Here is a 15,931-nt window from a genome sequence, read left to right as displayed (position 1 = left end):
TGCGTCAGACCCAAGCCTTCCTCATTCCTGGGGAGGGCACTATTAGCTCCTACAAACGCTGCCAGGTAAAATGGGCATTTCCATGTTGACCGCAGAAGAGGTTAAGAGGCCTGAAGCCTCATGAAGCCATGGGCCTCCGTTCCAGATGTTTACTCTGCTGTGTGTATGTATGCCAGTGAAGTTACAGGATAGTCCAAACTTTCCTCCCTTCCTAATGTCCATATTACTAATGTCTAGGACAGTCTCTCAGGCTCACTCCACTCCATATCCAGTCTTGGACCAAGGCCTGTCACCTCCACTTTTCCAGGACCTCAAATATGCCCCCTTTTCTCCTCCAACACTCTTCCCACCTGGCTGCAGGACAGTATCCCTTCCTATCTGGACTAGCTGCTGGGGAGGGGGAGGGGCTGCCTGCCTCAAGTCTCTCCGAGTCCAGTCCGCCCTCCATTTAACCACCGATGTGATTTTCCTAAAGCCCAGGTCTGGCTGAGTCCCACAATCCCACCCTTACTCAATTAACTGCAGGTGCTCCCTGTGGCCTCCAAGATGAAATACAAATGCTCTGCTTGACTCCACAGCTGCCCCACCACCACCACCTTTGCAGTCTTCTCACCTCTCACTTCCTGCCACTTACTTTGATCCAGTGACACAGGCCTCTGGCTCTCTCTGAACAAGAAGTCCCAAGTGAAATCCCACCTTCTAGGAGAAGCCCTCCCGCTGCTCCTTAATCCTTCTCTCTTTAGATTATCCCTGATCTATCCTGTCTCTATCTTGTTTGGATACAGTTATTTGCTTCGGTCTCCCCCATTAGGCTGGAGCTCCTGGAGAGCAGGGACTCTTTTCTGCTTTTTATCCCAGCCCTCAGCACAGTGCCTGCACACAGTGGTCACTTCATAAATCTTATTGACTGCCTAGGCCTAACTAGGACCAGCAGTAAGCAAGAAAAGACCGGCAGATCACAGATTTAGAGTTAGAAGGGAGTTGAGAAATCATCCAGTCCAACATTCTCATTTTACAGGTGAGGAAACTGAGTCTGAGAGGGATGACAGAGGGAGTAAATATCAGAGCAGCCATCCAAACCCAGGGCCCTGTCTCTGGCTGTTCAACCCAGCTCTGACCACATTCACTCCTCAGCGGGCATGACCAGACCTTGACCCCTCAGGCTGGGGGGAGAGAAAATTTCCATTTCCCAGCTCATCACCGCTGCAACACCACTGACCTGAGAAGAGGGTCTGAGAGGAGGAAATTGTGCAAGTCTCTGAGATGCTAATCTCTGGTCAGAGGTCAGGGGGCAGCCCCTGTGGGGGGCCTCAGCTGGAGGGAAGTCCAGGCCCAGAGAGCTGCTGCATCTCAGCCTCAAGAGAGGAAGAGCCTGCTTGGACTCAGGAGCTGGACTTGGCGATTACCAGAGGTCAGCAGTGAAACACAATGAGCGGGGCCTGTCCAGCACCTGCTTGTACCAAGCTAGGCCTGCCACCCGCCAAACTTCCTGCTCCTTTCATCCCCCACCTTCCCCAAAGCCGCTGGCGCTTTTGCTTGCTTTGTTTCCATTGTACAGGGTTTATTTTTTCTAAAAATCGGAACACACACACACACACACACACACACACACACACAACCCCGAACATTCCTTACCCATCCCCCTCGCCTCTTGAGCCACGTCACCAGCGTCTTCCGCACAAACTCTCCCAGGCAGTCCACGATGGTGTGGACCATGGCTGGTTGGGCCTGCCTCACACAGTCCACGGCCAGCCCTGCTGCCACCGCATAGAGGGACACCACTTTGCCCCATGTTATTCCTATAAAAGAAAAAAGGCCAGAATTCCTTAGCTCAACTCACCTACCACGTGCCATCCCCCTTCTTGTCAGACTCCAGACAATGTTGGGGTTTTCCAGTTATCCATGGAGTTCAAGGGATAATAGAATTAAAGATTAGTTTTTGAAGCAGGAAAGAATTTCAGAGGTCTTGGTGTTCTACCCCCTAGTGTTAGGGGGCCAAGGGAAGGCCTCAGGGCTCTCTGGTCATAGCAATCACTCCCAGTTCATAGTGCCTTAAGGTCTCTCTATACAGCCTTTCCTCCCAAATCCCCTCTGAGGTATTCATCCATTCATCCATTTATTCATTCATGAAGCATTTATTAAGCACCTACTGTGTGCTAGGGCTCTGTGAATAAGAAAATGACTTGGACTTCACTGAGGAGGAAACTCTTGGAAATGAAGTCATTTGTCCAAGGTCCCACAGTGTGAGAGCCAAAGACTCAGGTTCTCTCCACTACACAGGGCAGAGCAGGGGTTCTTGGCTGGGGGGTCCCCCAGACTCCCAAGGAGCCTGTGGTCAGAGTTCAGGGAGAGAAGTCTATGAACTCTGGTGGGGAAAAAGATCGCATTTTTATGTTCCTGACTCTGGTTTCCTTTGTAATCATATGGGTTTGATTTCATGCCTCTAAAAACCTTTTGAGACAGGCTGGTCCTCGGTGTTTTCAGATTACCAAAGGTGGAGATAGAGGAGGGATCCAAACCAGGGGAAGGCCTCCAGCCATGGAGGGAGACTAGTTCTCTACTCTTTTCCTCTTCTCTCACACTCCCTCTCTCCCTCTCAGGACACCTGCTTGGCCTTAGGCCTGTTGCTGGCCCTCCCAGGCAGGGATCCAAAGGTTGGCCTAAGGCTGACCTTGGGCAAACATTAACCAAGTTCGATAAATGATCAGATTAGAAACCTGTTCCTCTTTCGTTCCTAACCTCCCATCCAGAGTGGCTTGAACAGCCTCAACCTTATCTCCACTTCTCCCTCACCTTTAATTTTTTTTATAACATTGCTTAGAGTTTACTATCTTGGAGGAAACTTCCTTTCCCAATGTAGACCCCCCAGATCAGAAACTTAGAGCAAGTTTTCTCACCCTGGGGTCCAGCCAAAGTGCTTGATCCTAAGGGGTGGATTACATCTCACCAGTGCCTACGGTTGACCACCACACTTCCCTGTAACACACACACACACACACACACACACACACACACACACACACACACACACACACACACACACACACACACACACACACACACACATCCCTTGTTTCTTGGAACAGGCTGGGGCCTCACAGCATAAAACCATATGTGGAAAGAGATGGGGGGCGGTGTTAGAGGGGAGGAAGGTGTGTTTTGGAGGACAATCAGCAAATTGATCTCATTTGCAACACAACTTCCTGTGCGACCCAGTGGCCCCCCTAGCTCCAGCTTCCTTAATGTCGGGACTTGTGAGCCTAAGCAGAGGGGTGCTCTCACTGACGGAGTCTGTGTGATTTGGCCCAGGCTCCCAACCTTCGTCTTTGGCCTGAGTGGGTGGGAGTTCGGCAACACTTGGGAGACAAACTGAAACTCCTTCCCAGGTCATTCCAAAGGCCCATCAGGCCAGCGGAAAGGGGCTTAGTCTGAGGGGCAGGCAACTGAGGTTTAATTGCTTAATAGAGTATAACAGACTTTGACCAAGCAGTTTAAAGTCAGATGACTTGCAGTTAGACCAGAGCTCATGTAGAAAAGACTCTGGGGGTTTTAGTGGACCACAAGCTTGTGGTCCACTAACCGCCCCTTCTCCCCTGGGTCTTTTCCAGTAGACAGTGTGACTTGGGAGAACCTTGGGAATGAGGGAAATACCAGTCCTTCTTCCTCAGTTCAGACCCTCCTGAGTTAGTTCTAGGGGATGCACATTAAGGAGGACCTTGCCAGGCTGGAGCACATTGAGAAGAGGGGAGATTATGCCATATGAAAACTAATGAAGGAACTAGGGAATGTTTAGCCAGGAGAAGGCAGGCATAGGGTCTTCACTCTTTGGTTCATACAGTCACAGGAGTACAGATTCAGAGCTACAAGTTTAGTGAGCCCAATCCTCTCCTCTTGCAGATGAGAAACTGAGGCCAAGAGAGATCTGTTTGTTAGTCAGTAAGCTCCTTGAAGGTAAGGATTGTTTATTCACTGTGTCATCTAGCTCCACAGGAAGTACTTAGTGCTGAATAATTGAGTGACTTGTGGGGGCCACACAGCTAGCCGTTATCTGCAGTATGATTCCAACCCAGGTCTTTCTGACTCCAAACTCAGTGTTCTGTTTGCTGTCCCTTCTTGTTCAGGATGATGACTTACAGGACTCCACAGCCCCCAGGAGTCCTATCATACAAGCTGAGAAGTCAGAGGCATATCTTATTTTTTCTTTATCAGCCCAGAATATTGTTGCCCTCTTTGGCTATTGACCCACTGTGATCCCCCACTCTTCCTCATGCTGTGCATGACTGGTCTATAAAATAAGTTGATTGCAATAGATGTCCAACTCAGCCCATCACTGGGATCCTAGGAATATCAGAAAAGGAGGGAATCTCGGAGGTATCTGGGGCAGGTGTTCTAAACCTGGTGGCCACAGACTCTTGCTGGGGCTGAGGATAGCTTTCAGGGCACCCAGGAACTTGGATGCTAAAGAAACTACATTTTTATTTCCGAAGGACTGATTTCCTTTCTACTCCGAGGTATTTTATTTTATGCATTTAACACATGTGTCTGAGGAGGGTCTGCCCAAGGGTCCAGGACACAAAAGGCTTAAGAAGCTTTGACCTAGTAAATAGTCTAAATTCTACAGCTCAGGAAGCAGGCCCAGCATCACACAGGCAGATCAGAGCCCACTAAGTCATATTTCCCCTTGAGCCAAGCTTCCCTAGGCCAGGCCTCCCATTCTTGGCAGGCAGCTCCCCTATATCCAGGGGGTGCCTCAAGCTGAGTCAGGTGGAGGCCACCACTGGCCGGGCCCAGCTCTTGTCTCCACCTTGGTAAGCTTGCTTAGTTCCCTAAATGCCTCAGCTTCTTACTTCCCTGGCTGATGCCAAGGCAAGGAGCCGCTCAAGGCTCCAAGAGCCGCAGTTAAAAAGATGAACTCTCCTTTGAAAGTAAACATTCTTCTCATAAATAGTGATGGTATGACAGCCCTGGAGACAGAGATCTTCTATTTAGCCAGCCCATCACACAGGCACCCAATGCCTGCCCCATTTGAGAACGGTGCCTTGTCGGAGATCAAAGGGGCCTCTCCTGGGAGTTGAGGACCAGGTCTGTCCTGCCGGAGGCCATGCCCTCCTTTGACAGAAGCTATGAGCAACACCATGGCTGAGGCAGGATGAAACTTCCCTGAGAGCCACCGGGGCACCTATGGGGAACCCTTGGACTTTCTACAGCCATCTTTACCCCTGCCTCTGTTGGGGAGTGCCTAGAACATGGTAGGCACTTAGCAAATTCGTGTTGATGAAAAATTATTAATAATGTTGCCAAAAGCAATAATAAATGTCAGTTAGAACAACAAACGATCAGTTAATCATCCTGAGAATCCGTAGGAATCATCAGTTCCAGATCCTGAAGACGCAGACCTGTGAAATGTCTAGCCCATGCCAGACCTGAATAAGGATTCGGCGTAATATGAACACTGATAGATTCCCATGCTGCTTCGAGGCAGCAAACAGAGTGGTTTATATCTGCCAGCTCGCTTCATCCTTCTGCCCCACAAGCTATCAGCCTCCAACAACTGGGACACAGCTCCCAACCTCGCAAGGCAAAATCCAAGCCTCTCATTTTACAAATAAGGAGACTGAGCCTCTGGCTGAGGCCAAAAGGGCTGCTGCTGAATCTCAGCTTGATTTTCCTCATCTGCAAAGTGAGAACAAAAACAAAGTGCCTTTGGAAGGCTTAGCCTGCTTGTGTGACCCTGGGTAAGTCATCGGACTTCTCTTCCCCTTAGAGTCTGCTTCGTAAAATGAGGCTGACCTCTGGAATCCCCTGTGCTCTCCGTCTGCAAGCCTGATAGTGCAGTATAAAGATCTGGGTTGCTTTTGGAGAAGAGGTGTCTAGCTAAGGAGTCTTATTGACTTAGTAACCAGGCTGGGACCCCGGATTTCCCCTCCCAAGCAGCTCCAGCAAGCAAGTAGGAGCCGGTTGGCTGATAGATTGAATGTGCCAGGGGGTTGTATCTCTTGGACTCACCAAACAGGTCCTGACCCTTTCTTCTGCCCATCCCCAGAAATACAGACCACAGGAAAACGCCACTTAAAATAACGTACAGAGGCAGAGGAGAGTCAGAGGCCCTGGACTCGAATCCCACCTCTGACTCGTTTGACCAATGGGATCTTGGGGAGGCAATTTTACTTCCCTGGACCTTGTTTCCTCATTTGTAAAATGGGGTGGGAGGCAGATGGAGCACATGTCCTCTGAGCCCCCTTCAAGCTCCATTTACAGAGAAAGGTTTCAACCTCTGGAGGAGGTGGTTTATTTTATGGAAACTCCAACCACCCTCTCACACAAAAAGGAATCTTTGAGTCCTTTCTGAGGGGGAAGGATGAGAAAGGGAGATAAAAGATGTCTCTGCTTCACAGTGCTTGGAGTCAGGATGACTCCTCTTCCTAAGTTCAAATCTGGTCTCAGACACTTACTAGCTGTGTGACCCTGGACAAGTCACTTCACCTTGTTTGCCTCTGTTTTCTCATCTGTAAAATGAGTTGACTCCCCATTGACTTCTAAGCAGCTTTGTGAAAATGTCAAAACCAGTTCTCTCTGTCTGTCCATCGCTCTCCTGTATATTTATTAAGGCAGGTCTCCCCATCTGGCTCAGGGTGGAAATTCAGCGCAGGAGTTCTGACTGGTCCATTTCTGACCTGGGCTGGTTCACTCCATAGGATACCTGGTGGCCTGCCCCTCTCAGGGGCCACACCCATTAATCTTGATCCTGGAGCTCAGGACTCCTAATCCTGAAGGCCCGTTGGGGCTGGGATTGCAGGAGTAAGCCACAGCCCTGCTTGGCCCCTTTGTGGAATTAAAAGCTTTGGCACCACTTGGATTTCAACTTTAAAAATAACAGGTCATGGTAATCCTCCCTCTGACAACTGAAGTTCTGCAAATGGATACAGTTCATGAATGTTTAGCCTACAGAAGATATGATAGTTGTCTTCAAGTAATGGAGATGTTCTGAGGAAGAGAGACTGGACATTTCCTACTTAGCCCTGGATGGGGAACTAGGAACAAGGAAAGGATTGTGCAAAGGGAATGATCCAGGCTTAGGGTGAGGAAAAGAGCCTAACAATTACAGAGCCATACAAAAATGCAAGGTGCTGCCTAGAAAGGTAATGAGCTCCCCATCACCAGAGGTCTTCAAAGCAAAGACTTTTATAACCACTTGTCAGGGATGGTATAGCAGGATTTCTGCTCAGGGGAGAAGTAAGCTCTGGAAGAGGGAATGACAAACCACTCCAAAATCTCCACCAAGAAAACCCCCGGACTGTAGAGTTCATGGCGTCACCAAGAGTCAGAAAACACTGCATGGCTGACTGCATGTGAAGTAGCTAGCTGGCCCTTGAATCTCCTTCCAGCTCTGAGAGTCTGTGACCTGTTCTCCAGAAGGTGACAAATAGAACATAGCAGGTCACCCAAGACTCAGTACTAAGTACAGAAAGGATGGACTTTCAGCTTCTTAGTGTAGAGGGCACATTGCAAGAGGAGGCAAAAGTGAGTGAGTCCAGGTTGGAGCAAGACCAAGCCTTCCACCAGGTAGAGCTCTCCACCTCTGGGGTACTGAGTTACCAAAGGGTCCACTCAGCAGGAAAGAAATTCCCAGAGTAATCAGCGGGTTCTGCTGGACAGGGTCAGGCAGGAAGAGGGAAGAAGATGAGGGCTGAGTGGTCATGGAAAGCTGAAATCCTTTTAATAGAACACCAGATATGTATTTTTTTAATCTGGACTCTCTGGGAGAAGATGTTCTATTTCCCCCAGTTTAACTACTGTCTTTTATATCTCACAGATTCTTGGTGTTAGGAGGGACCTCAGGGGCTGGCTAGTTTTGCCTTAGCAGGCAGGATCTCTCCAGCCTCCCAGATGAAAGGACATCAAATCCTCCACTCACACTGTCCCTCCTTTGTAGAGGCTGAGGGAAGTCACTGCCCACACCTCTCGTCTTTGGAGGAGGAAGGATTCTTCTCCAAATTCATTCCCATTCACTGCCTAATAGTGATAGCATTTCTTAGACTGATGATGAATGATGAGTCCTTCCATTTTCCACCATACCAACAAAGATTATCCTTATTCTTCTGGACATGGGCTCCCTTCACTCCCATTTACCTGTTATTTTCATAATAAATTGCTGCCTGGAATCACTGGAAAGTCTCTGGTAGTTCCAGCTGGCTCCCTTCTACCACATCCAGTATCTGTATATGGGATCTTCCCCTTCCTCACTGGCTAGCTGTAGCTGGCCAGGTTGAACACAGTCTGATGATTTTCTACTGACCTCACAAAGCAAGTACAAAGCAGGCAGGAGCTGGAGATGGGGGGCAGCAGCCCACAGGAGGCAACAAGGCTGAGAAGTTAGGCTTTGGGTTCTGAGGTTTGGAATCCAAAGGATGAGAGAAGACACAGCTTCAGCTGCAGGGGCAGCAGGATGATGGGGGAGGGGCCAGAAAAAAACCAAGCTGAGACCTGCCCGGGGACCCCCACCACCTCTGGAGCCAGGGAGCGTCTGAGCCCAGCCAGTCACTCCATGCCTCCCTCCCTGTCACCTGTGGTGCTCTCCCGTCTTCTGAAACGATGTTCCTGCCTTGATTTTCTCAGCAAAGATGAATATGAGGTCTGAACTGAAGGGAAGGGGGGGGGGGCTTTACGTTCCTTTTGCCTTCAGGACCCAAGAGATGAGATGATGACACTTTGTTTCTGGTTTTGTCTTTCTTTGTATCTCCAGGCACAGCGCCCATTTTAAATATTGAGAAACTGAGGTTGAGGAAAGATCCATTGGGATAAAACCCCTTAAAGTACTCTGTAAACGGAAGTTAGCATTCTAGTTATCCTTAAGCAACTTGTCCAAGACACCCCCAACTTGTCAGTGGGAGCACCAGGAATCCTGATCCTATGATCAGAGGTCTTTCCACTATAATCTTCCCCATGGTCTTTGGTCATTGCCTCCCAAGGCCCCCTGGGCCCCTCGTGCTGTGCTGCTCCAGGACCCTCTCCTATTCTGCCCCCAGGAGCCCCCTTCTGTGCTGCCCCCAGGTTCCCCCTGTGCTGCCTCCCAGGACCCTTCCTGTTCTGTCCTAAGGTCCCCCTCCATGCTGCACCCCAGGGCTCCCCAGCACTGCCCCTAGGACTCCCCTGTGCTGGCCCGTTGCTGCACCCTAGCACCCCCTTGCCTTTTCACACTCCCCAAAGCTGCTCCCTCCTCTATGTGTGGTCTCATCCTTTCAGAATGGGTCGTCACTGAGTCATAGCCATCAGTTGCCCTCTGGGAACCTGGTCCACCAATGCCAGGGGGAGTTGGGAGCGGCAGTCCAGAAGGTTCTGTCCAGATGGTCTCTACGTTTTAGCTGAAGCTGTTTTTTAAGCACTTTTCTTAAAGTACTGGAGGAAGCTATGCCAGCAAAGAGAAGACGGCAATTGTCCTGTCACCTTGCACTCGTACCAGCATCAGCATTTGAGGGAGAAATTTGGGGGATAGGGGAGATGGCAGAAGAAAGCAGTGAAGGTCCCTGGGGATGCTGCAGTGCATTGGCTTTCAACGTTTTGAGCTATTTCTCTACTCATCCTCCCCCATCAGTGCTGATGGATCTGCACTGAGGGTTGGCTGGTGCAGTGGGCAGATCACTAAGCCTGGAGTCAGGAAGACCCTAGCTCATATCTATCCTCAGACACTTCCTAGTTGTGTGCACCTGGGCAAGTCACTTAACTTTTGTTTGCCACAGTTTCCTCAGATGCAAAATGGAAATGACAATAACAGCACCAGCCTTGCAGGATTTTTGTGAGGGTCAAAGGAGATATTTATAAACTGCTCAGCACAGTGCCTGGCACACGGTGGGCACCTGCTCCCCCTCCCCTTCTCTTGGCCGATCGGCACAATCTGGGATACCAGCTGGTCAGGGTGAGTAGTCCTGGGGAGCCAGAGAGCCCACCAGACCTAAGTGACCCAGCCAGGAGTCAACCCTGTGCCCTTGACCTTGGGGTTACTGAGCAAACACACAAGGTCAGGCTTCTGCTGCACCACCCTGCTCACACATCAGTGAGTCAAGGGAGAAGATGGCTGGTGTGGAGGCCTGCCTCCAGGGCCAGGAGGTACCTTATCTGTGTACTTCTCTATGCACCTAAAGAGAGTCAGTCTCCCAAGTCACAGCTGGAGACTCATCCTGGGTCCTCTCCACTTCCTCCAGGGTTAAAGCAAAGGTGGGTATATAGGTGTGGCTGCCACCTAGCTGGAAGAGTTGTCAACGTGCCTGACAACTCTGGAAAACAAGAATGTCATTTCATTTTGCAGCCAAGAGGCAGAAATGTTCTCACCCTTCAACCCAATGATCCCCCTTCTTGGTCTATATTCCAAGAAGGCTATTGATTGGCGGGGAAGGAGAGGAGAATGGCTCCTCATAGGTCACCTCCAGCCTCAGTCATGCTACTCTGTTGGCTGGTATATGTTTTTAGTTTTTGCTTTGTTGGTTTGTTTTGAGGGAAGGTTCAATTTGGGGAGTGCAGGGTGGGGAAGACTGAAAGATGGCCAGAAAATACTGTGATATAAAAACCTAAGGTGTCATTAAAACCTGCTGTTTTTAAAAAGCCAGGAAAATAAATCCCTACCTGTACAAACAGATTACTAGTAGAATTATTTGTAATGACAAGAAACAGGAAATACAGCAGTACTAATTACTATTATTTATACAATACTTCTGAGCTTGCAAAGCAGACAACACCCATGATCTCATAACTGGAGGAAGAAGATGGAGCACCAGAAATAGTCAGGAAGACCTGAGTTCAAATCCTGCCTCAGATGCTTACGAGTCATGTGACCCTGGACAAGTCACTTGATTTTTCTTAACCTCAGTTTTCTTATCTATAAAATGGGTGTAATAAGAGCAACCTACCTCCCACAGTTGTTGCGAAGATAAAATGGTATACGTGTAAAGTGCTTTATAACTCGGAACTTAGCTAAATAACAACTGCTGTGAAAAAGGCAACTACAGTAGGTATTATTGGTTCTGTTTGACAGATGAGGAAACTGAAGCTGATAGTCATTTTTTCAGTTCAAGGAAGCTTAGAGAGACAGAGAGGTCTGTGGATACGGGGGGTGGCACTGGCCAGGAGCATGCAGCAGCAATGAGGAGCTTTCCAACACCCAGGGATGGAAAGGGGGCTGAAACAGAGCTCCAGGGCAGAAAGAGAACCCAAGAGATAGTACTGGGAGCAAGAAGGGGTGCCATCTGGGAGCTGTCACCCATGACCCAGGATGGGGTCCCAGATACAGGGTAGACCCTGCTGAGGATTGAGCACAGAACAAATGCCAGACACTTAACTGCATGACTCTGAGTCCAGGAATAAAGACTAAACTCAGATGTAATCTTAAGCCCTGCACATGTACCTGCAGTAGAAGAACCAGGCAGGAGACCAAGACCAAGACCAAAGAAGAGTCATGAGTTGTGTCCCCCTGAACCTGCAGAACCTCCTGGAAGGCTAGCAACCTTCAGTAGTCTATAGAAACTCAACTATATGCAAGCCAACAGACCCAACTTGCAGAGTTCAGACCCAGAGGGTAGTAACCTGACCTCTTTCCAGACCATAGTGTTCATTCTTCATTGCCGAAGAAGACCATGCCATCAGAGAAATGATGACATGACTTGCACTTGACTTTGTTTTGAGTGAGGGAGGGCTGTATAAGTCACCAGTCTCATTTCTCCTCCAGAGTCATCTGAATCCAGTGACCAGAAATTCATCACGATGACTGGAGATGACCCAGGATGCACTGGGAGAGCTTGAGCCCTTTAGGACAAGGTGTTTGCAGGTACTCACTTAGGGTAAGGCAAAGTCCATTCATTGAATAGGCCTGTTTAAGAAGTAGACAGGGCATGGCCTCTTTAATTAGGTCAAGAAAAACAAAGACATCAGGCTGGGTGGGAAACAGCAACGGTTACTATTGATAATCACTCTAAAGCTAGGGGGGGTCCAGGAGCCTTTGTCAGGGGCCCATTGGAGTCCAAGTTTCAGAGTGCAGTAGGTTTAAGGTTTTGGGACAGGACAGGGGACAGGACAGGAGGAAGGGAAAGGAAGGGAAGGGAAGGGAAGGGAAGGGAAGGGAAGGGAAGGGAAGGAAAGGGGAGGGAAGGGAAAGGGAGGGGAGGGGAGGGGAGGGAAGGGAAGGGGAGGGGAGGGGAGGGAAGGGAAGGGAAGAGGAGGGAAGGGAAGGGAGGGGAGGGGAGGGGAGGGAAAGAAGCAGTAAAACCCAAGTCAACTGGGCAACGTTTGGCCATCCAAATTTACCTTCCTTTGGAGAGGGAAAGGAAGGGGAGGGAGAGGTAGACAGACTTGCTTCTCCAGACCACACCATTTTGGAAGCACCAAAAACTAGCAGGCTCCCAGACTAAGCTGTGAAAGCAGCAGAAGGACATAAAAAGACAGAAACACAGGTCAGATATCCCCTCACCCTGAAATCCCAGAGGTGAGCAGAGCCCAACACTAACATAAAGTCCAAAGCTGGAAGAATAAGTAAACACAAAAAGAACCCAATCATGAAGAGCTACTGTGGCATGGAAGTTCAAGATACAAGCTCAAAAGCATCTATAAGCAAAGACTCAAAGAAAAAGAAAGACTGGACACAAGCTCAACAAGAATTTCTAGAAGCTATGAAAACAACTTGACAAATGAGGTACAAAAGCTTATTGAAGAAAATAGTTTCTTAAAAATTAGAATTGGCCAAGTGGAAGCTAATGGATTTGATAAGACATCAAAAAAAATGAAACAACATAAAGTCAAAAGACTAAAATAAAATAGAAGAAAATGTGAAATATCACATAGGAAAAATAACTTACCTGGAAAACAGATCAAGGAAAGATAATTTAAGGATAATGGGACTACTGGAAAGTCATGATTAAAAAAAATCTTAGTTCAAGTAATTATAAAGGTAAATTGCCCAAATCTCTTAGAACCAGAGGACAAGGTAGAAATTAAAAGAATCTACCAGTTACCTCCTGAATAAAACTCCAAATTAAAGACTCTCAAGTAGAAGAGAAAATACTGCAAGCATTCAGGAAGAAAGAACTGAAGTGGCAAGGAACCAGTCAGGATCACACAAGATTTTGTAGTTATCTTTGAACAGAGGGCTTGTAATAGGACATTCCATAAGACAAAGGATCTAGGATGACAATCAAGAATAATCTACTCAGCAAAAATAAGTACAGATTTACAAGGGGGAAATGGATATTTAATGAAATAGAGGACTTTAAAGTATTCCTGATAAAAAACCCAAAGCTGAGTAGAAAATCTGACTTTCAAACACAGTACTCAAAAGAAGCTTTAGGTAGATATCAGTAAAAAATCAGAACAGATTAAACAAGTTCAAACTATTTGCATTTCTACATGGGAATATGAAACATATAATCCCTCAAAACTTTACCATCACCAGAGATCTTAGAGGGGTCTAATGAGGCAGAAGGCTCGTATGTGACTCTATTATGTTTAGATAATCTCAAAAAAATAATGGAAGGTGTAGAAGGATGAATTGGGAGAGGATGGAAGAGAGAAGCATTTCTATATGTTACCCATAAAACCCAGCAGGAAGAGACAGAAAGAGAAATTCCACTTAAAACAACTACAGACAATAAAAAAATACTTGGGAATCTACCTGCCAAGACACACACAGGAACTAAATAAATACAATTACAAATCATTTCACACAATAAAAGACTGATCTAAATAATTTGAAGAATACTAATTGTTTATGGGGATGCCAAATCAACATAATAAAAACAACAAAATTACCTAAATCAATTTACTTATTCAGTGCCATACTAATCAAACTACTAAATAATTACTTTATAGAACTAGAAAAAATAATCTGGAGGAACAAAACATCAGGAATATAAGGGAATCAATGAAAAAAAATGAGAAGGAAAGGGAACTAGCAGTAGCAGACCTTGAGCTGCATCCGGTACTGGCTAAGAAATAGAGAGACTGGTCAATGGAACAGATTAGGTACATAATGTATAGAAGCAAACACAGTACACAGAAGAATACAGTAAACTAGTGTTTGGTAAACCCAAAGATCCAAGATATTAGGACAAGAACTCATTCTTTGACAAAAACTGTTGGAAAAACTGGAAAGCAGTACGACGGAAAGTATGCATGCTGGAAAGACTTCAATGACCTGATGCTGAGTGAGAGGAGCAGAACCAGGAGAACTTTGTGCACAGCAACAACCACAGGGTGTGAGGAATTTTTCTGATAGACTTAGTGCTTCATTGCAATGCAAGGACTTAAAAAATCCCCAGTGGACTCTTGAGGCAAAATGCCTTTCACATCCAGAGAAAGAATATGGAATTGGATCCCAGATAGAAGCAGACCATTTTCTTTTGTGTTATGTTTTGTTTTGTCTTATGGTTTCTCCCATTCATTTTAATTCTTCTATTTTTTTATTCTAATTAATTCTTCTAGGTGAAAATGTATTTAATAGGATTGTATGTGTAGAACCTATGTAAGATTGCACCCTGTCTCAGGAGGGAGTGAGGAGGGAAGGGAGAAAGAAGGGGAGGGAGGGGGAAAACATCTAAGATATATGGAAGTGATTGTAGAACACTGAAAACAAATAAAATAATTTAATAAATAAGAAAAGAAAAGAAAAAAAGAAAGTGGGAATAGACCAACATTTCATACCATCTGCCAAGACAATCTCAAAATCAGTACATGATTGAAGACAGAAAGGATGATATAAACATATTAGTCAAGCATAGAAGCTATCAGTTAGATAATGAGAAGGGAAAAGTTCATAGCCAAACAGAGAGGTTTGCAAGAGCTAAAAGGAATAATTCTGATTACATAAAATGAAAAGGATTTTGTTCAAACAAAATAATTGCAACTAAAATTAGAAGAAAAGCAGGAAACTAAGGAAAAATATTTGCTACAAGTTTATCTGATAAAGGTCTCATTTCAAAATCAAACGTAAAGAAAATCAAATTTCCAGGAATAAGAACCACTGATAAGTTGATAAATATTGATTGATAAAAGTTCCAAGGGATATGAATGGGCAGTTTTCAGAAGAAATCAGAGTTATCAATACTCATATGAAAAAATGTTCTAAATCATTAATAATTAGGAAAGTGCAAACTGAAACCAGTCTAAGGGTATAAATTGCAGAGATGTTGACTCATATTGGCGGAAAAATTTCCTCACCTGGGAGTGAGGTTGCCTGGCCAATTTCTCTCCCAATCTTCTTCCTCATATTTTTAAACACCTATATTTCTAAATACTTAAATACCTATATCAATAGGTATCAGTAGGGGAAGGGAAAAAATAAGCATTAAGTGCCTACTATGTGCCAGGCACTGTGCTAAGTGATTCACAAATATTATCTAATATCTAGGTGCTGTTATTAGCCTCATTTTACAGTTGCAGAAACTTAGGCAGAGGTTAAGTCACACAGGTAGTAGGTATCTGAGGCTGGATTTGAACTCAGGTCTTCCTGACCCAGGCCCACTGAGCCACCCAGCTGCTTCTAAGTCAAAATAAAATACATATCTTGAAACAAAAATAGATGACCAGTCAGGCATTTTTCAGGCTCTGTGCACAGCTTTGCCAGGAAATTCCAGAATTTGAACTGTCCTCTGTTTTCCTCTCTCTCTCTCTCTCTCTCTCTCTCTCTCTCTCTCTCTCTCTCTCTCTCTCATTTAGTTAATGTTTTAATAGTCAAGTGTGTTTGTCTCCCACTGGCCAGGCACATTACAATAAGAAAAGGTAGAAATGGTATAAAATCGCATGTTTCTTGTCAAGCATGTGGAAACTTTCCTTGGATTTCATGCCACAATTACCCCCTTTCCTTCCATGGGAAATGAAGGACACTGATATGGAAGGAATACTTATGGATGCTGTTCTCCCCTGCCCCCTCCCACCCCCCAGTTCTTCAAGGCCT

The 15,931-nt window shown here is 46.4% G+C and overlaps 1 protein-coding gene across 3 annotated transcripts in view; it reads right to left on the bottom strand.

Moving 5' to 3' along the window:
* The window catches only part of BOK (BCL2 family apoptosis regulator BOK), a 74,947-nt gene that overhangs the window by 5,803 nt on the left and 53,213 nt on the right, over positions 1-15,931 (bottom strand). For all 3 annotated transcript variants that reach the window (XM_072618772.1, XM_072618773.1, XM_072618770.1), the window contains one exon: positions 1,636-1,799. In XM_072618772.1, coding sequence (XP_072474873.1) covers positions 1,636-1,799 — 164 coding nt within the window. The remainder of the gene's footprint in view (positions 1-1,635; positions 1,800-15,931) is intronic.

Source organism: Notamacropus eugenii, chromosome 6 (assembly GCF_028372415.1).
Source record: "Notamacropus eugenii isolate mMacEug1 chromosome 6, mMacEug1.pri_v2, whole genome shotgun sequence".
NCBI lineage: Eukaryota > Metazoa > Chordata > Mammalia > Diprotodontia > Macropodidae > Notamacropus > Notamacropus eugenii.
This window is presented reverse-complemented; position numbering and strand designations above follow the sequence as displayed.